This window comes from Malus sylvestris, chromosome 6 (genome assembly GCF_916048215.2).
Source record: "Malus sylvestris chromosome 6, drMalSylv7.2, whole genome shotgun sequence".
Classification (NCBI taxonomy): Eukaryota; Viridiplantae; Streptophyta; class Magnoliopsida; order Rosales; family Rosaceae; genus Malus; species Malus sylvestris.
This window is the reverse complement of record NC_062265.1, coordinates 6,640,859-6,665,125: the sequence shown is the minus strand read 5'-3', so window position 1 is coordinate 6,665,125 and position 24,267 is coordinate 6,640,859. Positions and strand designations below refer to the sequence as shown.

Here is a 24,267-nt window from a genome sequence, read left to right as displayed (position 1 = left end):
AAGACCTTAGGAATTCTGGAAAAATCTGGGGAATTTTGGAAATTCAGGAGTTTTAAACCGTTTAAAGGAAATTACATAATGAACTATTGATTAAAGGGCAAAAATCGTGGGTTAGTGGAAAAGACTCAGTTAGCGGCGGTTGCATTAAATGGCGCTCATACCGAGTGTAGGCGCGCGACAACTATTTAATCATTATTAACGCCTCGGTTTGCAGGTTTAATAACAATTGAATGTTGGAGATATGCCCTGAAAGTCAATCTTTGGAAGAAACCTTTCAGGACAATGAATGGATGTATGGATGATTCTTATACATCAAATGGCAAAGATACTAATTAGGACTATCTCTATAAACGATATATGTCATAAATAGTGAATCCATGGACAATGGATTGATAGAAGAAGTAATCTAATGATGTTAGACTACAGAGACCTTCTTCACATAACCATCATGTCCAAAAAGGTTCCTGGTCATAAGATTGTCGGAGGGATACTGACAATGCATAGACCGGTACATACTATGTCTGCTTCAATTAGAAGGATAGAAAGTCTCATCCCATTCGTGTAGTGACACTAAGACAAGTATGTAGGTGCTCATTAAAGGAATGAGTTCACTGAACACAATCGAACGAGAGTACTTGCATGGAGGTCTACTCACATGTCAAGCAAGTAACTCTAATGGTTGGAATAGTGTAAGTAGTCCTTTGACCTGAGGCATCATCGTTGTCTTGTGGTTAAGTACTTGATCTTTGATTATGTCAAAGTCACTCCATCCGTGGGTGTCCACGGCATAGTCGGGGTTAAGCCACTTAGTCATGAAGGCAAGTGAATGTTCAACAAGGAATCTCTAATCCTCGTTATGAGAGGATGAATACTCTAAGATATGATTCGGGAATCTTCGGCCAAAGTATCGAGCGTAATAAAGGAAAGCGTTCCTATACGACTCAATTGAATCATATAATATGGAATAATCACATTAGGGGTTTAACATATTATATCCATACCCTAGTGATGTGATTGAGAGTATTGTTTTAGAGAATGATCGAATTGCATTGTAATTCCAACTGAATAGGTTATCCGAACAACTTCTACATTAGCTTGGGTAGCCATGATATATGGTTAGATGTCACTCATGGCTTGTGAGTTCTTCTAGATGATTAAATGTAGTCATCAAAGAAGAAGGTGAATTAAAAATAAGTTTTAATTCACTAAGTGATTGGATTAAATATAATCAATTGGATTGGTGCCAATCACCTCACTGCCTTGCTAATTAGAACCTAAAACGATTGTTCACCAATACACTTTTGTAGTGAGTAACTAATGGATGATGGAAATAATTAATTGGATTAATTAAGTGTTGTGATTAATTAGAAAGTCTAAAGAAATCATAAAAGCGATATAAGATCGTTTTGGGCTTAAAGAAACGTTCGGGTTTAATTGGGCCCATTGGGCCTAAACTCATTGGGCTTTTATTCAAGCATTGGATGACTTGAAATAAATAAAAGCCCAAAAGCCCAAACAACACTAAGGGGGCCGGCCATATAGAGTGAAAAGGAAAGATAGGAAGTCAAGTTGTTGGCTAGGTTTCTTTGTGTTATAAAAGGAACTTTATAGTGAAAAAGTTCATTAGGGTTTTGTGTGTTGTTTTTCACAAAAAGAAGAAACCATCTCTCTTTCTCTCAAAACTCACACAAGGCCGGCCACCATAAGGGTGATTTAGCTAATCATTTTCTCACCCTTTTGGTTATTCCTTCATCCTTCTCACTACACTAGTGGGTGAGGATCTTTAGAGGTTTTCAATTTTGGAAACTTGAAGAGAACCTATGAGCACTCATTCTAAACAAAGTGGAGGAGGAAAGGAAGGAGGCTAGGCTCAAGGAGTTCAAGGAGCAAAGGTCTTGGAGGTGGTCCATCCTTGGTCTAAGATCTAGATCAAGAGGCATAAAACTACTCCTAAACTTTGTTCTTTTATATGAATTTGTTTTTTATGCATCTTACATAAACCTATGCATCTTGAAGGGGATTTGCATGACTAGAGCTTTGATATTATTTGATAACATGCTTCCGTTGCTTTTGTATATAAATCTTGAATTGTATATGCATGCTAGTCACTAGAAATCCCACATGAAATCTCATAAATTTCCTTTCAAGTGGTATCAGAGCCAAAGGTTTATGTAAGATATGTCCTTTTGGATTTTATGCATATGGGTTTTACTTTTATGTATGACATATTATTGCTTCATTCAAAGTATGTTTATCTTTTGTTTTTCAATGGTTGAAAAATGTAAATCAATAGTTGAAAAGATATGCATGCAAAAGTGTTTTGGATGCATGAACGAAGATTGAGTTTAGAACTAAAATTTGGGGTTTTTATTCCAAATGGGAGGGCACGGTTTTGGGGGTGGTTTTGGATTGTGTTTGTGTTTTATTGTAAACCACTCTCACATCCTTTTAAAGCTAGAAAGAAGAGTTCTTGTCACTTTTGTTTTTGGGTTTGAAAAATCATCAAGAATGTACAAATCTTGAAATTGTGTTCATGGTTTTGTTCTTGGTGTTCATGGTTTTGGTTTTGGTGAAAATGGTTTTGTTTTGTGTTCATACATTGTTTTGAGGTTTTGGATGATGCACATACCATCCATAGCCTTCCCAAAAATTTAATTCAATCCTAGACTTGACTAGGTGAATTTCCATCACCATTTTCTTAAAGTCCTTAAAGCAAAACCAAGTGACAAGCAAAATTTAATTTTTTCTTCATAATGTTGAATTAATGCTTGTTGTGCAAGAAACCTCCCATCCCCATTAAGTAGCCGGCCTCCCTAGTGGATTTATCCACTTGTGGGGCTATTTTGTAATCTTTGAAAAGTTGATATTTACTTTCAAGTATTTACGGTTTGACCCCTAACTTTTCATATTTGCATAATAGGCCCCATCCATATAAAAAGTTAAAATATTTGATTTTAATTTTATTGGTTGTTTAAACTCATAATATTATTATGCCCATATGCATTAAATCTAATTGTTTATGTTGCATTCCATATGATTATTTAATGTGATTAAGTAGTTAGAAAAATGGATGACTATGGACTTATGCCTTAAACGATAATTGAGCTATGAGATAAGGCGCTAAAGTCAAATTGTTTGAACCTTGGGAATGTGTTTTAATTACTGTTTCAATTGGACCTTGTCACCTAGGACATTAATCTATCTCTCCCTCTTAGTATGTGTAATTTGTAGGAATTTGTGCAAATCGGTTTGTAATTCTTATTACTTCTTAATCTCTTTTAGTTAGTTGATTCCCTCTAGTGCTAGACTAGAGTTTCTTTAACTATTGGTAAGGAGACATAACTAAAAGAGGGTTTTGACATGAGATTAAAGATTAAATGGGTCCAACGCCCTAATTAGCAATGAATGATTGTCTTTCATTTCTAATGGCTCAATGAAAATGTTTTAATTGGATTGAAAAGCACGTAATTAAATTGACACAACCTCCCCGAGTTCTTATTCAACAATGTTGGCTCGTTGTTGCAATAACCCAATAAGTCCATGGTCATCCAAGAGCCTAAGATAACTATAAAGTCCAATTTCAAAGGAATACAAAAATCATAGTAGTAGTAGTTACTTCCAATATTTGAAAATTTCGTTTTTGATATTGATTTGTTTTTCTTAAAACAAATAGTGGGAGTATCATACGCTACTAAACTATAATGAATACAATTAGTAGTTATATATATCTCCAATATTTTGAAAAATGTTTTGATATTGATTTGTTTTATGAAAACAAATAGTGGGGATATCATATGCTACTAATTTCATTTACTTTGGACTAATAGTTATAATAGGACAATTTATTTGAATATGATTAAATAAATAAAAATTGATGAGACCTTAAAATCCCTCAACCAACGTACAATATTAAGTTGAAAGCGTAAGAGTGCTTTGAACACTTTTTCGTGGCCTTCCACCATGGTAGGCTCCAATCGTTTATGACTTGTACACCGTCTTCACCCTATCATGGGGGGGTGCAAAGTGCATGCTTATACTCAGGAGGAGTTTATTTAAAACATTTGATGAGGTGAAGGTAGGCAACGAGTGTGGCCAACATTGTATCATCGTGAGGTCATACTTGAACCCCTATCTAAACCGGCATGGTGGGTCAAAACTTAACTAAGAGAAAAGGTGCCAACATCGTATCATCGTGAGGCATTTTTCTCTAGAGGCCAAAAAGATGAGTAATCACAAGAGGTTTTTGTGAATGGGTACTTGTACCCTCTCATTATTATTTTTGCTAGCCGACATCGTATCATCGTGAGGTGAGCTTGGTAATAGTGAGCCTCCCGTAACCCACTAGGAGCTTTCTTTGAAATCTCCCGGATTCCATCTTGAGGGATATGGAATTTGCCAAAAATGGTGGGTGGTGTCATTCGGTTTAAAGACCCGAATCGTTTGACTTAATCAACAATCAAACTAATTATTTTATTGTTTATGTATTTAGATATGGTTGGAAGCACACTCGCGAAAATACTCGACAAACATTGCCTAGAGGGGCACAATTTCCCATCATGGTATCGTAATGTCAAGATTCTCCTAACATTAGAGAAGATTGTTTACGTGCTAGACAAGGCCCCACCTCACATACCTCTCGGCCCCGAGGCCACTGAGGATGAACGTGCTAAGTATGACAAGCACGTTGAGGATGATACACAAGCTAAGTGCTATATGTTGGCTTCCATAAATGAGGAGCTACAAAGACAGCACGAGGGCATGGACAGTCCATCTTCCATCATACTCCATCTTACGGAGTTATATGGTGAAGGGACGCGCAACCGTCGCTTTAGCACTGTCAGTGAACTTGTGAAGACCAAGATGGTCAAGGGGGCTCCAGTGCATCAACATGTACTGAAGATGATAGGACTCATTGAACAATTGGAGAACCTAGGTACTCCACTTGACGGGGAATTGGCCCAGGACTTCATATTGACTTCTCTTTCTGATTCATTCTCGCAGTTCGTAATGAACTACAATATGAATAAGATGGATAGTACTCTCTCTGAGTTACTAAACATGTTAGTAACTGCCGAGAAGACTATGAAGAAAGAGAACGTTGTAGGGACTGCTGCAGTAGCCTACAACAAGTCATCATCTTCCAAGGCCAAGCCGCAAGGCAAATGCAAAGGGAAGGAGAAGAAGTCTCCCACTCCTAAGCCGCAAGGAGGAGTGAGGAAAAAGAAGGCAAAGGAGCCCAAGGGGACTTGCCACCACTGTGGAAAGGAGGGGCATTGGAAGAGGAATTGCAGGTTATACCTTGCAACTCTTAAGGACAAGCCACAAGGTATGGTTTATGTTCTTATTGTCAATTCTAATTGTTAGATCTTCTAAAATTTATATTTGATATAAAGGGCTAATCACTTGTATAATTGTATATAGGTGGAGGAGCCAAGTAGAAGAGGAACAAGCAAGGAAAAATGTGGAGAAGGGTTCGGCCACTATGTTTTTTTTTTTTTGCTTACTACTTAGGAAGTTTGTTAGGCATTTAAAGATAGTCTTTAAACTTTCTTATTTTGTTAAGAACTTATAATGTGGCTTCATATGATGGAAGACCACTATTAGTGCCTACATGAAGGTATATAATTAGTCTCTAAATGTATAGAGCTAATTCTTTTTGTATTAAACATTATGAATGTTTGAATTATCATATCAATGTAATGTGATGAATGCCTTCTAATATATTATTTCCTTAAAGTAGTGTTATGAATTGAATATTGTCTTGTTGTATCCTAGTTGAGATACAAGATTTATATCACTTATTGTAATGTGATAACCAAACTTTAGACTTATCAATTATGGATAGATCTCACATGTAGGACATAAAAGGATACAATAAATCTTTAGATTTGGTTCCAATTGTCTACCTATGAGTTCTATATGAATTGACAAAGGTCTAGAGATTCCTTTCTTAAAGAAAAGGAAGATCACATTATAATGATATAAGTAATAAGAAAAACGTTTCTTATATGGTTATCACTTAAACCACAATAATCAAGATCACTCTTGATTCAATTAGTAGTTTTGAACAACTAATTGGGCATTCTTTAAATTGTTTTAAAATGTCAATTGTGTTAGTGATTAAACCAAGAAAGAAGTGTCTAAATCTATAAAATGTTTAAAGACTTTAGTCACTTAATAACGAGACATTAACTTAGTGAAGATTGAAACAAACGAGCTTGAAAGGTTTTAAAGCTACTACACAATGTCCTCTACCCGTATACTCCACGTTTATACATTTTGAATGTATGAAGTGATTTCTCATTAAAGTCATGAGAAATAGTGGGAGGTATGAAAATGGATATAAACTTGAATATGATTGGTTTATAGTTGTCTAAAGAATAATAGTATTTCACTATTATTAAGAGTTTGTAATTTTAATTGTTAAAAGACACAAGCTCTTCAAAACGTTAAAATTCTATGTTGTGTAACATTCTATAGAATAGTCTATGAATGTTGGTTTCGTCAACCTAGCATAAAATGGTTATATGTTGGGAGTTGTCCATCATTCTCTTTTATGAGAACAAGCTAATAACAAAGCATTTGGACAAGTTGATGAAACAAAAGGGAATAGTTTCAAAATGAGTCACAACATATAGTTTAACAACAAGACAATCCAAATTCAACATCTTTTGTAACTATAACGCTCTATGTAGTTTTGATAAAGAATTATATCAACCACCTAGAAGGAATGGTTGAGTTTCTATATCCTTAGTAGGAGCTATGCTTCCACTAAAGACTTGGATAATTCTTATATGACTACATTAAAGGTCTTAGTATGACTAAAACTTGTAATATGGTGTATGACACCATATAATTTAAATGAATGAGCTTGATAAAGCAAGTCACACATTTCAAATGGAGTTACTTTAGAAGGAATTCTTTTTTGTATGTTCGTTTAAATAACTTGTGTTAGCTAGCGTTGTTGATAGTCTCAAAATTGTTGAGACATCATCAATAAGCTAATGGATCTCAATGATTGTCAATAGATCCAAGACAAGTTAGTGGGAGCAATATGCATTCAAATCAAGAAAATATAATCGTTAAGTTTTTGAATGAATGCTAAGTTACAACAAGGCCAGTGGGAGTGATGTCATAATTTAGGCAACAAGATATGAATAAAGTCTATTTGATAGACTTGATAGAACATAGATGTTACTCGAAAATTGACAAAACATGACACGGTCAATTTTAAAGTATAGACTTGAAATTGGACTTATTGATATAGCAAGGCTATCTCAAGAATGTTTAATAGGGAAATTAAATCTCAAATGTTGAAGATTTGAGAAAGTATTTTCTTATATGATAGAAAATCACTTTCATAACCCTTATAACGATATGTGTCATAAAATCACAAAAGGGACACACGTATGGACTTGTGAGATGATATCCGAAGGTGAAAAACCACATGGGTTGTCACTTTAAGATATTACTATATCCCAGGATCAGAACCAAAGCAACTGATAGAGTATTATTGCCTTTAAGAAAGGAACATCAGAGTGGGACTCTGGAAGCGTGCATTCACTTAGGTTATTAACCAAAGTGAAAATAACCCATTTTAACAAATGGAACTTCATAATGGATGAAGTACTAATCATATGAATGTATTGTAAGTATTGTACTACAATGGTCTCAAGGTTGGAGCAAAGTTTGTATAAAGTATACAAACGAAATATATGACGATATATTGTTTTAGAAACTGCTTCAAAAGGTGTTTTGAATGGAAGGGGTTCTTTTAGAACCAATGATTGAATCCAAACCATAAGGTCGTTAGTAGGATACTACGACGTAATGGGGCGATAGCTCAAGCCATGGAATCAAGGTCTCATCAAAGTATTCGAACACAAGAAAGAGACATCATCAAATGTTTTAGAAACATTTGATAAGTAAATCTCTTTTATAAATTAAAAGGATTAATGCATAACCAAGTTAACCTACGAGCATAAGCTCACTCAACTAGCATATATAAGATATACTAGTGATTGACTTTAGTGCAAGTGGGAGATTGTTGGAGATATGCTCTGAAAGTCAATCTTTGGAAGAAACCTTTCAGGACAATGAATGGATGTATGGATGATTCTTATACATCAAATGGCAAAGATACTAATTAGGACTATCTCTATAAACGATATATGTCATAAATAGTGAATCCATGGACAATGGATTGATGGAAGAAGTAATCTAATGATGTTAGACTAAAGAGACCTTCTTCACATAACCATCATGTCCAAAAAGGTTCCTGGTCATAAGATTGTCGGAGGGATACTGACAATGCATAGACCGGTACATACTATGTCCGCTTCAATTGGAAGGATGAAAAGTCTCATCCCATTCGTGTAGTGACACTAAGACAAGTATGTAGGTGCTCATTAAGGGAATGAGTTCACTGAACACAATCGAACGAGAGTACTTGCATGGAGGTCTACTCACATGTCAAGCAAGTAACTCTAATGGTTGGAATAGTGTAAGTAGTCCTTTGACCTGAGGCATCATCGTTGTCTTGTGGTTAAGTACTTGATCTTTGATTATGTCAAAGTCACTCCATCCACGGGTGTCCACGGCATAGTCGGGGTTAAGCCACTTAGTCATGAAGGCAAGTGAATGTTCAACAAGGAATCTCTAATCCTCGTTATGAGAGGATGAATACTCTAAGATATGATTCGGGAATCTTCGGCCGAAGTATCGAGCGTAATAAAGGAAAGCGTTCCTATACGACTCAATTGAATCATATAACATGGAATAATCACATTAGGGGTTTGACATATTATATCCATACCCTAGTGATGTGATTGAGAGTATTGTTTTAGAGAATGATCGAATTGCATTGTAATTCCAACTGAATAGGTTCTCCGAACAACTTCTACATTAGCTTGGGTAGCCATGATATATGGTTAGATGTCACTCATGGCTTGTGAGTTCTTCTAGATGATTAAATGTAGTCATCAAAGAAGAAGGTGAATTAAAAGTAAGTTTTAATTCACTAAGTGATTGGATTAAATATAATCAATTGGATTGGTGCCAATCACCTCACTGCCTTGCTAATTAGAACCTAAAACGATTGTTCACCAATACACTCTTGTAGTGAGTAACTAATGGATGATGGAAATAATTAATTGGATTAATTAAGTGTTGTGATTAATTAGAAAGTCTAAAGAAATCATAAAAGCGATATAAGATCGTTTTGGGCTTAAAGAAACGTTCGGGTTTAATTGGGCCCATTGGGCCTAAACCCATTGGGCTTTTATTCAAGCATTGGATGACTTGAAATAAATAAAAGCCCAAAAGTCCAAACAACACTAAGGGGGCCGGCCATATAGAGTGAAAAGGAGAGATAGGAAGTCAAGTTGTTGGCTAGGTTTCTTTGTGTTATAAAAGGAACTTTATAGTGAAAAAGTTCATTAGGGTTTTGTGTGTTGTTTTTCACAAAAAGAAGAAACCATCTCTCTCTCTCAAAACTCACACAAGGCCGGCCACCATAAGGGTGATTTAGCTAATCATTTTCTCACCCTTTTGGTTATTCCTTCATCCTTCTCACTACACTAGTGGGTGAGGATCTTTAGAGGTTTTCAATTTTGGAAACTTGAAGAGAACCTAGGAGCACTCATTCTAAACAAAGTGGAGGAGGCAAGGAAGGAGGCTAGGCTCAAGGAGTTCAAAGAGCAAAGGTCTTGGAGGTGGTCCATCCTTGGTCTAAGATCTAGATCAAGAGGCATAAAACTACTCCTAAACTTTGTTCTTTTATATGAATTTGTTTTTGATGCATCTTGAAGGGGATTTGCATGACTAGAGCTTTGATATTATTTGATAACATGCTTCCGTTGCTTTCGTATATAAATATTGAATTGTATATGCATGCTAGTCACTAGAAATCCCACATGAAATCTCATAAATTTCCCTTCATTGAAGGGGGCACTGTTTGGGTTGATATTTGAACTTTGGACTGACATGAAGAGAAGCCCAACAAGAACCAAGAAGGAGGTTTTTCCCGAGGCCCATCACCTAAGCCCAAATATTCATTTCAAGATTTATGAGGCACTCACCCATTAAATGCAAAGGCTAATAGCTTGAAAGAAGTGACACTTGATGGAAATCAACCTATTTTCAGCCCAAAAGCACTTTCTGGATGGCATAGTACGTAAATTATTGATGAGTCACTACCCCTTAGTTGCTTTCGGGCAGGAACCAAGCTGCAAGCAGTTAGGCTAATTCGCCTATAAAATGAGGAAGAGGGCCTAGAGACAAGGACACTCAATCAATCAAACAAACAAATACACAAACTCTGCTCAAGCCAAATTTGCATACGAAGCTGTAGTCAGCCCCCAACCTCAATCTTTTTCAGGATCAGCCCTCACAAAAGCCATCTTTTGTTTAGTTTAATAGCTCTGCTGCTCACCAGTAGTATCGATCTCATTTGTAGTCTTTATGTACAACTCATTTCCAGTCATTTAATCTACAAGCAATCTACAATATTAGTCATTCACTTTCCTCCGTCATTTACATTTCCAGCAACCTTGCCATTACATATTGTTCCATCTCTCCATATAAGTAAAGTCTTTATCTTTAAGGCAAACAAAGAACCTTAATTTGAGCCACTCCCACTCAATGGCACAATTTCTTGGTTTGAAGTCAATCTCAGGCGCAACCTCAATCATTCAAAACCCGTCTACTGGCGGCATCTAGTAGTGGCATGCCCGCACCTACCAACTTATGTTTGAGTAAATTCCCAGTATGCTCGTGAGGCCCATGGAGAATTTAGGGAACGAACAAGTTTATATAGAGCTCCCGGTTGAGTCCTTTCCTTGTTGACCAAGGGAAAACCCTTCCCTTCTTGTTCAACTATTTTCTAACCAGTACTGGACATGAGTTACTCGAAAAGAGTTTTGTTTTTCGAAAAAAAAAAAGAAGAAGAAACTTCGACCTAACTTTTGATGAAAATTCCTAAGCAGTAATGGATATGAGTTTTGTTTTCGACCATAAAAAAAGATATGAGTTGTTAATCAACATGTAACAAATAAGTGAAGTTTTGGGTCCTATACAAATTCACATCAACATACTAACAGAGTTTTTAACGAATTTGGACGACAAATGCCAAATGGAGGTGTAGAACAACCATAAAGGATTAAATTGAAACATAAAAGACGAAAATTGTGAATCTCCTAAACATCACGGATCAAAAACTTTAATTTTGTTAACATAGGCATATGAGTGTACAACAAGAAACCTCAACTTATGTTAAAATAAGCACATGAGTGGACTACAAAAAGGAACCTCAACTTTCTTAATATAAGCATATGAGTGGACAACAAATGATCTCTAATCTTTAATGAGAGAAGAATAATAATTTAAAATATGATTCGAATATCTTTGATCAAAGTATCGAGCTCGATTAAGGAAGACATAATTCGACAAGAAAAAACAAAGGGAGACATATAGATAAGGGTAGTTTTGGTAATTTAACCATGTCAAGACTCTGAAATACCACTGCCAAGCGGCGTGTTTCTTTTGGGAGCCGATCGCAGGCCTAAGTTTACACACATTTTCTGGTAAGCAGAGAAGAAGCGGATCCCATCACTTTGCCTCCTTGTGCCTAATGATTTCCGACTTGCACTTCAGAGCAAGCAAGGTGGGAATTATGTGAACAAATAAAACAAGAGAGAGAGAAGCGCGAGGCTTTAGCTTTTGAGGAGAGAGAGCGCTTTGGCTTTTGGAAAGGGATAGAGAAGCTTGTTGGGGAATGGAGGGGGGCAGCAACAGTAGCAAGAGTGGCGTCGTGGTGGTGACCAATGAGAGAAGGCCAAGTGGGGGAATCCGAATCCAGAATCCGTTTACTTTGAAAGTGGGTCAAGTATTTACAGGCTTTGGCATAGGCTGCGGTGTTGGTATCGGTGTTGGCCGCCCCATAAATCTAGGTACTCTCTCTCTCTCTCTCTCGTACAGCTTTCTCTCTCTAAAATCTAATTTTTTATGGAAGATGGACTTGGGGCGGCTCTTCAAACCCAGAAATGGTGAAACCTATCAGACACAAGTTGCTAAGAAACCTGTATTACTTCCCAATTTCTCTGTCATTGCAATTGTTGATTGTTTTTAGAAATTGCGTCTGTTTGGTTGCTGAGAAAATGTCGGAATTTGTGCACAGTTGTCTTTATCAGTGTGTAATGAGAAGTTGTGGTTAAATCTCCCTCTGGCCATTACATCACTTGAGTCTGCTATATAAATTCAATGTTGAACTTGGTTGCATTCAAAGAAATGAGTTATGCCACCATTGTTTAACTACTAAGCTATTAGCATTTCGTATGGTGAAATATAGAAGCCGGTTTTTGGTTGTCATCCATTACAATTGCTTCAAGTTCGAGTGGTGAAATATAGAAGCCGGTTTAGGTAATCTGTGAGGCAATTGGTTTCGCATGGTGCTTAGGGGTCATATGGTAGTTATACGGTAGTGACTAATTATAATACTACATTACTATTGCAGAACTGCTAACCTTTACATGGACCGGCTTATAATATGTATGATTGATTCCTGCCTACTTTGGTTCCTTTTTCTTTTTGGGATAATGCCTACTTTGATTCCTGGTAGTGACTAGTTATAAGACATTTTAAATTCTTGTGTAAGTAACGGTGGACTGGTAAAGTTGCCTTGCATAACCGGTACAGCGAGACAGGTGATTATGTTTAGAAGAATACTGAGTCCGTATCCATGATCTGCTGGAAAAAAATTATGTTGAGTTGTCTAATACTAGTTCTTTTAAAACAAGACTCCCTTTGCCCTTAAAAAGGCAGCTGGCATATTTTAAGGTTGTTCTGGACTAGCTAACCAGGGTTGTCTTAGAAAGTCAACATTAATCAGATAGGCAGACTAGAATTGCATGTAATTTCTGAAAACTTGTACGTTTCCTTAATCCTTTTTTAATTCACGTAGGCATATCCCCTTCCGAATTATATTGGGAATTAAACAAAGACGAAAAAAAATATAGACTCACTGCTGGCCCTAGAGTAATTTTGATCTCTGCAACTTATGATTGAAGGCTGATATTGCTACCGTTGGCTTTTACTTATCCTTAGAAAATTTAGTGACTGGTTCACACAGATGTTTTTGTTTAGTGTTTATTCTATGAGGATTATCTGTCCGTGGATACCTATACAACAACAACAACAACAACAACAAAGCATTTTCCCACTAAGTGGGGTCGGTTATATGAATCCTAGAACGCCATTGCGCTTGGTTTTGTGTCATGTCCTCCGTTAGATCCAAGTACTCTAAGTCTTTTCTTAGGGTCTCTTCCAAAGTTTTCCTAGGTCTTCCTCTACCCCTTCAGCCCTGAACCTCTGTCCCGTGGTCACATCTTCGAACCGGAGCGTCAGTAGGCCTTCTTTGCACATGTCCAAACCACCGTAACCGATTTTCTCTCCGCTTTCCTTTAATTTCGGCTACTCCTACTTTATCTCGAATATCCTCATTCCTAATCTTATCCTTTCTCGTGTGCCCACACATCCAACGAAGCATCCTCATCTCCACTACACCTACGTGTTGATGCTTCACCACCCAACATTCTATGCCATACAACATTGCCGGCCTTATTGCCGTCCTATAAAATTTTCCCTTGAGCTTCAGTGGCCTACGACGGTCACACAACACGCCGGATGCACTCTTCCACTTCATCCATCCAGCTTGTATTCTATGGGTGAGATCTCCATCAAATTCTCCGTTCTTTTGCAAGATAGATCCTAGGTAGCGAAAACGGTCGCTCTTTAGTATTTCCTGATCTCCGATCCTCACCCCTAACTCATTTTGGCCTCCGTTTGCACTGAACTTGCACTCCATATATTCTGTCTTTGATCGGCTTAGGCGAGGACCTTTAGATTCCAACACTTCTCTCCAAAGGTTAAGCTTCGCGTTTACCCCTTCCTGCGTTTCATCTATCAACACTATATCGTTTGCGAAAAGCATACACCAAAGAATATCATCTTAAATATTAAGTTTGTGATCTTCGCTAGATTGCTCCGGTCATTAGTGTGGATAAGTATGTAAATGGATAGAGACAGGAAGCAAACACAAGATGTACGTGGTTCACCCAGATTGGCTACGTCCACGGAGTAAAGGAGTTCTCATTAATTGTGAAGGGTTTACACAGTATATAGGTTCAAGCTGTCCTTTAGTGAGTACAAGTGAATGATTTAGTACAAATGACATTAGGAAATATTGTGGAAGAATGATCTCGTAATCACGAAACTTTTAAGTACCGAAGTGTGGTATCGTCTTCACTTGCCTTATCTGTCTCATAGGTAGATGTGGCATCTTCTTTGGAAGTACTCTTCCTCCCTCCAGGGGTGATATCTTTAACTGGTGGAGATGCACAAGGTAATGTATCAATTTCACTTGACGCTTACTTGTAGTTTCAGGCTTGGTCAAGCGCGATACAAACCATGTAGTAGGAGTCCCCCAAGTCGCCGAGCTAGGGGATCTGCTGAAAGAGGTGACAGACAAGGTAAGCAATCAGAGCTCCAAGCAATCAGTCCCAGATCAGAACTTTTGATTTCGAGTTCCGGCTGATTGTTATCCTTCTCCTTATCTTGCAGGTAGCATGAAGGATAAAGAGAAGAAAAGGAGAAAAGGTGATATGAGATACTTTTGCTTTTGAAGAAGTAACTTTCCACAGGCTTATTCTTGAACTGGGCTGGAGGGTTTTCTTATTTCCACCAGAGTATAAGGCCGACTGAAGAATTTGAGGGTCAAAACAAGTCCATCAAATCTAGAGTACGTTCGACCCTGCTGATATGGGATACTTTTGCTGTTGACAAAGTAGTGGATGTATCGGCACGTGTTCTGTTGCGCTTGTCTCCACATGCTTCCTTGTATCCTTCTCACTTGCCCTATTTGTTCCTCAGGCAGATGTGGTATCTTCTCGAGAAGCATAAGATGTTGAAGATGAGTACTCGAGAGCAATGGGGTTCCAGGCAGTCAGTTCCGGACTGGAAGCTTGATTCCAAGTGCTGACTGATTGCTCTCTTTCTCCTTGTCTTGCAGGTAAGAATAAGGCCAAAGGAAAAGACAGGAAAAAAGCATGATATGGGATACTCTTGCTTTTAACCCTGATGATATGAGATATTCTTGCTCTAGTGTAGCTTGTTTGCAGAGGTATTCTCGGGGGGAAAGAAAGCTGAGTATTTCGAGAGGCTTCGTTGGGAGTGCCCTCTCAGATATGAGGAAGGGTTGAACATTTTTGCAGGTCTGCCTGTCCGTTGAGGATGGAGGTCGACATATATAAGAGTCTCCTTAACAAGGAGTAATACTATTCTTTTACCCTGCTTGGTCATAGCACGGTAGTGGGAGCTGCCAGCTTCACGTGTTTTAACTCTGTCAGAGCACTTTGAAAAAGTGGTCTGTGGTATCTGGAAAGCTGATGTTACGTGTGAAGATTACAGACAAGCTTTATCCAAGGAGATCTGGCTCTCGAAGTTGAGAAAGCGGTGTGAGGATTACAGACAAGCTTTATCTAAGGGGCTCTCGAAGTTGAGAAAGCGGTGCCTCTTCGGTTTTCGAACAAGCAATCCTGTCGGGGATCTGTCTCTCGAGATTCGGAGAACGGTGCCTCTTCGATTTTTGAGAAAGCAATCCTTCTAGGAGTCTGGCTCTCGAGATTCGGAGAGCGGTGTCTCGTCGCTTTTTGAGAAAGTAATCGTGTTGGGAGTCTGGCTCTCGAGATTCGGAGGACGGTGCCTCTTCGATCTTGAAGCAAGCAATCTTGTTGGGAGTGTTTTCTCGAATGTGAGTAAAGTTAGGCCTGTTTGCTAGTCTACCTTGCCACGGAGCACAGAGGTTGACCCACAGGGACTTTCCAATTATCCAGCAATGGTCCTGTTCCTTTACCCTTGTGGGTAATAATATGGTAGCTAGACCTTGAAAAATTTATGTGTCTAAACTTTGTTAGTGCTGTTTCTTTGCTATTCTTTTACCCTTCTTGGTCATAGCGATGTAATGGGAGCTGCAAGCTTCACGTGTCTAAACTTTGTCAGAGATTTTTGGCAAAGTTATCTGTGGCACCCGTGAGCTGATGTTGCGTGTGGAAAGTGAATGATTGAACAGTAACATTCACGTGCTTTCTACTTCACTAGAAATCTTCGACAGAATGCCCGTAATTTCCGCAAGGTTGAGTGTGCATGTGACAGGTGCTGACAAGGCTGAAAAAGCAGGTGCCTCTTCGATTTCTGAGATCGGCCCTCGTGGTCTCTGAGCAGCCCAGCTTTTGAGAAAGCAAGCGCCTTTTCAATTTCTGCGATCGACCTTCGTGGTCTTTGAGCAGCCCAGCTTTTGAGAAAGCAAACGCCTCTTCGATTCCTGAGATCGGCCCTCGTGGTCTCTGAGCAGCCCAGCTTTTGAGAAAGCAAACGCCTTTTCGATTTCTGAGCAGGCGCCTCTTCGATTTCTGAAGCTCCATCGAGTGCGGATTTTTATAGAGGCTGGTATTAAGTTCCAAAGCACACTTGAATCTCCACCAGTAGAAGCTCCCTTCTTGCATTTCTAAGATCTTGATTTGTCCGACTTCTTTTCTCTTCAACACCTTTGAAAATGTCTGGCCCCTCCGACCGTCGTTTTGACTTGAACCTTGTTGAAGAGGCAGCCACGCCTTCTCCAGACAACATATGGCGCCCATCCTTCGTATCCCCTACTGGTCCTCTTACCGTTGGGGATTCCGTGATGAAGAATGATATGACCGCTGCGGTGGTGGCCAGGAACCTTCTCACTCCCAAAGATAACAGACTACTTTCCAAACGGTCTGATGAGTTGGCTGTTAAGGATTCTCTGGCTCTCAGTGTTCAGTGTGCAGGTTTTGTGTCTAATATGGCCCAACGCCTATTTGCTCGAACCCGCCAAGTTGAATCATTGGCGGCTGAAGTGATGAGTCTCAAACAGGAGATTAGAGGGCTCAAGCATGAGAATAAACAGTTGCACCGGCTCGCTCATGACTATGCTACAAACATGAAGAGGAAGCTTGACCAAATGAAGGAATCTGATGGTCAGATATTACATGATCATCAGAGGTTTGTGGGTTTGTTCCAAAGGCATTTATTGCCTTCGTCTTCTGGGGCTGTACCGCGTAATGAAGCTCCAAATGATCAACCTCCGATGCCTTCTCCTTCTAGGGTGCTGTCCAGTACTGAGGCTCCGAATGATCCCCCTCCGGTGCCTTCTCTTTCTGGGGCTCTGCCGACTGCTGAGACTTCTCCTAAGCAACCTTTGTGAAGGCTCCCTCTTGTTTGTTTATTTTGACTCGTGTATATGTACATATTTGTAACTTCTTAGAGATATCAATAAATAAGCTTTGTTTCATTTCAACGTATTGTGTTAAATACACCAAAGCCTTCTTCACTAAGTTCTTTGAATTTTTCTTTTGTTGAAGCTTGTATGTTGAAGCTTTGTGAGTGGAGCATGTAGGTTGAGGTAGTGTTCCCTTAATTTCCCGGGTGGGAAAAACTTCTCGATTGGAGACTTGAAAAATCCAAGTCAGTCAGGTCGGCTATATGAATCTTAGAACGCCATTGTGCTCGATCCTGTGTCATGTCCTCCGTTAGATCCAAGTACTCTAAGTCTTTTCTTAGAGTCTCTTCCAAAGTTTTCCTAGGTCTTCCTCTACCCCTTCGGCCCTGAACCTCTGTCCCGTAGTCGCATCTTCTAACCGGAGCGTCAGTAGGCCTTCTTTGCACATGTCCAAACCACCGTAACCGATTTTCTCTCATCTTTCCTTCAATTTCGGCTACTCCTACTTTACCTCGGATATCCTCATTCCTAATCTTATCCTTTCTCGTGTGCCCACATATCCAACGAAGCATCCTCATCTCCGCTACACCCATTTTGTGTACGTGTTGGTGCTTCACCACCCAACATTCTGTGCCATACAACATCGCCGGCCTTATTGCCGTCCTATAAAATTTTCCCTTAAGCTTCAGTGACATACGACGATCACACAACACGCCGGATGCACTCTTCCACTTCATCCATCCAGCTTGTATTCTATGGTTGAGATCTCCATCTAATTCTCCGTTCTTTTGTAAGATAGATCCTAGGTAGCGAAAACGGTCGCTCTTTGGTATTTCCTGATCTCCGATCCTCACCCCTAACTCATTTTGGCCTCCATTTGCACTGAACTTGCACTCCATATATTCTGTCTTTGATCAGCTTAGGCGAAGACCTTTAGATTCCAACACTTCTCTCCAAAGGTTAAGCTTCGCATTTACACCTTCCTGAGTTTCATCTATCAACACTATATCGTCTGCGAAAAGCATACACCAAGGAATATCATCTTGAATATGTCCTGTTAATTCATCCATTACCAACGCAAAAAGGTAAGGACTTAAGGATGAGCCTTGATGTAATCCTACAGTTATGGGGAAGCTTTCGGTTTGTCCTTCATGAGTTCTTACGGCAGTCTTTGCTCCTTCATACATATCCCTTATAGCTTGGATATATGCTACTCGTACTCCTTTCTTCTCTAAAATCCTCCAAAGAATGTCTCTTGGGACCCTATCATACGCTTTTTCCAAATCTATAAAGACCATGTGTAAATCCTTTTTCCCATCTCTATATCTTTCCATCAATCTTCGTAAGAGATAGATTGCCTCCATGGTTGAGCGCCCTGGCATGAACCCGAATTGGTTGTTCGAAACCCGTGTCTCTTGCCTCAATCTATGCTCAATGACTCTCTCCCAGAGCTTCATTGTATGACTCATTAGCTTAATACCCCTATAGTTCATGCAATTTTGTACGTCGCCCTTATTCTTGTAAATAGGCACCAAGGTGCTCTTTCGCCACTCGTTTGGCATCTTCTTCGTTTTCAAAATCCTATTGAAAAGGTCAGTGTGCCATGCTATACCTGTCTCTCCCAAGGCTTTCCACACTTCAATCGGTATATCGTCTGGGCCCACTGCTTTTCTATGCTTCATCTTCTTCAAAGCTACAACCACTTCTTCCTTCCTGATTCGACGATAAAATGAGTAGTTTCTACACTCTTCTGAGTTACTCAACTCCCCTAAAGGAGTACTCCTTTCATGTCCTTCATTGAAAAGATTATGAAAATAACCTCTCCATCTGTCTTTGACCGCGTTCTTTGTAGCAAGAACCTTTCCATCCTCATCCTTGATGAACCTCACTTGGTTTAGGTCCCTTGTCTTCTTTTCCCTTGCTCTAGCTAGTTTATAGATATCCAACTCTTCTTTGGTATCTAGTCGCTTATACATATCGTCATAAGCCGCTAACTTAGCTTCTCTCACAGCTTTCTTCGCCTCTTGCTTCGCTCTTCTATACCTTTCACCATTTTCATTGGTCCTATCCTTGTATAAGGCTTTACAACATTCCTTCTTAGCCTTCACCTTTGTTTGTACCTCCTCATTCCACCACCAAGATTCCTTTTGGTGTGGAGCAAAGCCCTTGGACTCTCCTAATACCTCTTTTGCTACTTTTCGGATACAGCTAGCCATGGAATCCCACATTTGGCTAGCTTCCCCCTCTCTATCCCACACACACTGGGTGATTACTTGCTCTTTGAAAATGACTTGTTTTTCTCCTTTTAGATTCCACCATCTAGTCTTTGGGCACTTCCAAGTCTTGTTCTTTTTTCTCACTCTTTTGATATGTACATCCATCACCAACAAGCGATGTTGATTAGCCAAGCTCTCCCCCGGTATAACTTTGCAATCCTTACAAGTTATACGATCCCCTTTCCTCATTAGAAGAAAATCTATTTGTGTTTTTGACGACCCACTCTTGTAGGTTGCAAGCATGTCTTAATCCATGTAATTCAGCACTTAACTGTTTGATATTAGATGAGTGTTTAAGTCACGCAAGTAGTTATGCATCTTTTGATGTAGAGACACTATTGACAATAGTACAATCAACTTTCTCTTGTATGGTTGTTATGCTTGTAGATATTAGCTTACGCCTATTGATTTAAACTATGTACCAGGTGCAATACCAGTACTGAATCAAGTCATGGGTGCTACAAGAGGTGCCACTGATGCATTATCTGGTGCTAGCAGACATGTAAACAACGCTGTAAGTCAAATATCTTCCTCTTTTATTTTTATTTTTTTGTTTTCTGAGTATCCCCGTCATTGCCATGAAAAGAAAATGATCAAATGAGTCATATACTTACAAACCTCCCCAATCTCTATCCCGGTTTCTCATTTTCCAGTTGAGGAAGGTGGGAGCCAAGAACATTGAAGCGGGCATTGGATGTGGAGTTGGTATTGGTCATGGTTTTGGAGTTGGTATGTCATTTCATGCGTTTCAATGATATTCAGTAATATGTTCTGTTTCATGTTTTTCCATTTCTGATGCACTATTATGGAGACTAATGTTTACAAATTCCTGGTGAAATCTATGGTTGTCAAGCAATTTGAGTTCATGTAATGTATTCTGATCGCTGGTCTTCGTGTCACCGAATTTCTATCAGAAAATTTTGCAGGATATATGTCACCTAATTTGTATTTGAAAATTTCGCTGCAATGTAAACAAATTTGACATTGATGGCTTCATGTTCTAGTTTAGTAGTACACTTTCATGCATGTTTTGGTTTGAAGGCTTTCACAGCAGCCCTTCAACTCTACTTATTCTTTTTTGTGTGTACCATACCTATTGAGCGTTTGTTAATTTAAAAATCATTATTATTTATTTCGAATTTAGATATTGGATTGGCATTTGGTGAAATTGGAAAAAGAAACAGAGTGAAAGAACATTATGGCATGGAATGATCTTTTTCTAGACTACTACTGGAGATGTTGTCAGTGATTAAATGTTAATAACTTTATAGTTTATACAATTTGGCTTTATCTTTTCATTGAGTTGCATCTGCAAATTGGCGTCTGTACGAAAAATACCAATATGACTACATGTCCCAGTGAAGGGGGTTACATAGGGGATCTTTTCATACGAGTATTTTACGTGTTAACAAGAACAAATTCTTCTGTTCAAATTTTTAATGATTGCAAGTGTTTGTATAATGTAGTGGCTTAATGACATTGGGCTTAAATATGCATATAGGCTTCTTTAAAAATTCAATTGGCAGCAAATCCTTTGACCTTGTATGTCAGTGCTCTGTCAGTTGTACATTTTAATAATATTTGTTTTCAGTAGCTGAATTATTGACTGCTGATTGCAGGCCTTGCTCTGAAGCCAGGGGTGTTGCAACAAATTCAGTTTCATTTTGTAGTAAGTATTAGTTTCTCTGGTCAGGTGCTGTTGCCGTTTACAGACTACTAATATAAATAACTCTGTATTCTTTAGCAAGGAATGACAAAGATAATGACGAAGTTTGGAATTTCTCCCAATTTAGCCATTGGTCAAGGTACCCTCCCAAGTTCTTTGCAAAGTGCCATTGGAAATGTAAATGACCAGAGCCAAAATTCAATGGGAAGTAGCATGCCGTTGTCAACAAAACCACCAGACCATACATCTCAAAGTTTGCCTGGATATGGAAATAATGGTACTGGTTCTCCAGTTGATACACCTTTTGGTAGTCGAACAGAAAAAGTTCTCAGCAGTTTTCTTCAGAGTCCACTTCTGAAAGGAGAGGAGGACAGTGAACCAAATGAAGGGGTATGTAACAAATAAAACATGTTTATTTGTCATTTTGCTTGCTTAGAGGATTCTTTATAATTTCCAATCATCAGAGAGCATTAATGATACGTTTCTCTTGACTTTTACTGCATACCCTTTGGTTTGACTCCGTTAGTAGAAAGTTTGGAGAAAAGAAAGAACATTATCTAAAGTAACTTCTTTCGTGCAACCTTACAGTTCTTGCAACTTTACAGATGGGGCCAGGGGCACTTTCTCTTCTTATTTTCTTTGGTGGGGGTGCCTGCAGTTATAACAGTCAGTTGTTGGGATTAGTTCAACAATAATTCTTGCAGATGTGGTTATTGTGAAGTTTTTAGTTAATGACGATTTAAGTGCTATTGAAATTACTTATCTGCCTAAAAGAAGTTCAAAAAGTATACGATTGCGTATATGCATTTGATGGACAATTCAAATGAACTCTCCACTGACGTATGCGTCCATGATTTCTTACTTTTCATACTGATCTGATCCCTAATATGCTAATATGTTAAGTGATTATCTAATTCTTGATTTTGCTTATGTAGGCTGGACGCCTGAGGTCGGAGAACAAAATCCTTCAAATGGTAATGTTTAATATTTCCGTTTGTTAGCATTGCTTTGTTGTTAATATAAATTAAAATTGGCAAACTGAAATTGCCTACGCATCAGATATTGAAACATCAGCAAATCATTGAAGAGCTGATGGAGGAGAACGATAAACTTCGCCACATACTGGTGGAAGACCTGAAAGTCTCACCTAGCAAGCTGCAAGCAAGTTATTCAAGTAAAAACAGATCTCCATGTACAGATTGTTTTGAGTGTCGAAGAAAACAAAGGAGAAAATAGATGAAGTATAAAGTTCTGTTAGATGGCTTTCAAGTTCAATGAAAACAGCGAAAATTATTAACCAACGCCCCTTTTAACATAGAGTTTGGACCTTGATGGATTTGCTACCCGGCCGAACAAACACCAAGGAGCATTATCTGGGTTCACTGGGTTACAAGCTAATCAAAGAAACCGTACAAGTATAATCCAAGTTACCTTACAGAGGTAAGCATTACATATACAAACCAGTTGAGGTGAGGTGCACCGGTTAAAATTTGCCTCCTTGTTTCTGGGTACCTTTGTGCTTAACATCGTCCTTTACGTTCATTGAACACATTTGTTAGGCACAGACGATTGCATTTCTTTTAAATTGGCTGCAGCTTTCGTTTTCTTTGGATTGTGGCATACTTTCTGCGTTATGGTCATGTTTTGCACCGCAAGAAAGTACCCTTTTTTTCATGCTGTTTAATACGAGAGGGATGAATTTAGTAACTACATTAATTGACCATTGCAATAAATTGTTTTGATTATTATAAAGTAGACTTCATGTATCACACAATGCGGTCATTACGCGGTCCAATAATGTGTTCTTCTCTCTAGCATTACTTGTTTTCACTATTTGACGTAGATGCCCATCATAAATGGGCCACGCGGTAGCAAGGCCCATGGGCTTTAAGTGTGCAGGCGTACTGTCCCGAGATGTGGGCCATTGGTCCAGGTTCTCTGGTGTTTCCTATTTGATGGCCTATCAAGAAGATATCGGGTGTCAACAATACTACGGTTTGATAATATTCATCTTTACTTGTAAGTCAGAGGTTTTTGGTTCGAATCTTGTGGTTGACGAATTCGATACCAAATTAGGTTACTCATTGTGTGGCTTAGCTGAACTCTCATATCCTCTTAGTGTAAAATATATCATTGTATTTAAAAATTAAAAATTAAAAAAATTAAAAAAAAGGTTTTCTAGGTTAAGCAAGAAAGACCTATTTTGGGTGGTTTAATCCCATTCTAAGCAATCAAACAAATATAAAGGTTATTGAATTAAATAAATTATAAATCTATTTTTAAGGCTGTAGGTATCCTGTTTGATTTGATTTCGTAATCTGTCACCATGCTATTTTTGCTCCTTTTGTTCTTTAAAAACATATAACAAAAAATACAAGCAAAGGAAGAGACTTTATTTTTCTTTCAAGATGGCCATGCTCTCCCCAGCTACTTGTTTCATTCTCCTCACATTATCGACGACAGGTAAACACTTTGAGCTTGTTTGGTACACGTGATTAGATTGAATTGGAGACCTCTCAAATGCCAAGCGTTAATGATAATGGAAGTGAATGGCTTTTAATTTTAAGAAGGATTGGAATGGATAAGTTTAATCCTCTAGCTGACTATAATTTTATAATTTATCACTGGTCGGTTATCCATTTCAATTCAATCATGTGTACCAAATGAGCAATTTGGTTCTTTAGTCTTTCTCATTTCCTCATTTCCACTTAAAAGACAAAATGATTAATCCTTTTTTATGGGTTTGGTAGCATTTAATGGTGACTTGGTAAGGGGAGAATCCTATTCCACTAATGATTTGGGCGGTTGTGAATGTGAAAATCCTTACTGCAAATCAAATTGTGAATCTCTCTATCCTTCCGGCAACTGGGTCTGGAATACGTCGTCTGATCCACCAACGTGCAAATGCCATTACATATGCGAACAACAACAACAATCAAATGGCCTCGAACTTGAACGACCGTCGAAACCGAACGAACAACCGTTGAAACCGATCGAACGACCGTCGAGGATTGAACGGCTGTCGAAAC

At 38.6% G+C, this 24,267-nt stretch overlaps 1 protein-coding gene across 1 annotated transcript; it reads left to right on the top strand.

Annotated features, from left to right (window-relative positions):
- Positions 1–11,512: 11,512 nt before the first annotated feature.
- On the top strand, positions 11,513–22,990 carry LOC126626668 (uncharacterized). The gene is made up of 7 exons (XM_050296041.1): positions 11,513–11,948; positions 19,998–20,086; positions 20,226–20,301; positions 21,192–21,241; positions 21,317–21,628; positions 22,174–22,212; positions 22,298–22,990. Exons 1-7 carry the CDS (start codon positions 11,774–11,776, stop codon positions 22,472–22,474), a joined length of 918 nt encoding a protein of 305 aa, XP_050151998.1. The 5' UTR covers positions 11,513–11,773; the 3' UTR covers positions 22,475–22,990.
- The last annotated feature ends 1,277 nt before the right edge of the window (positions 22,991–24,267 follow it).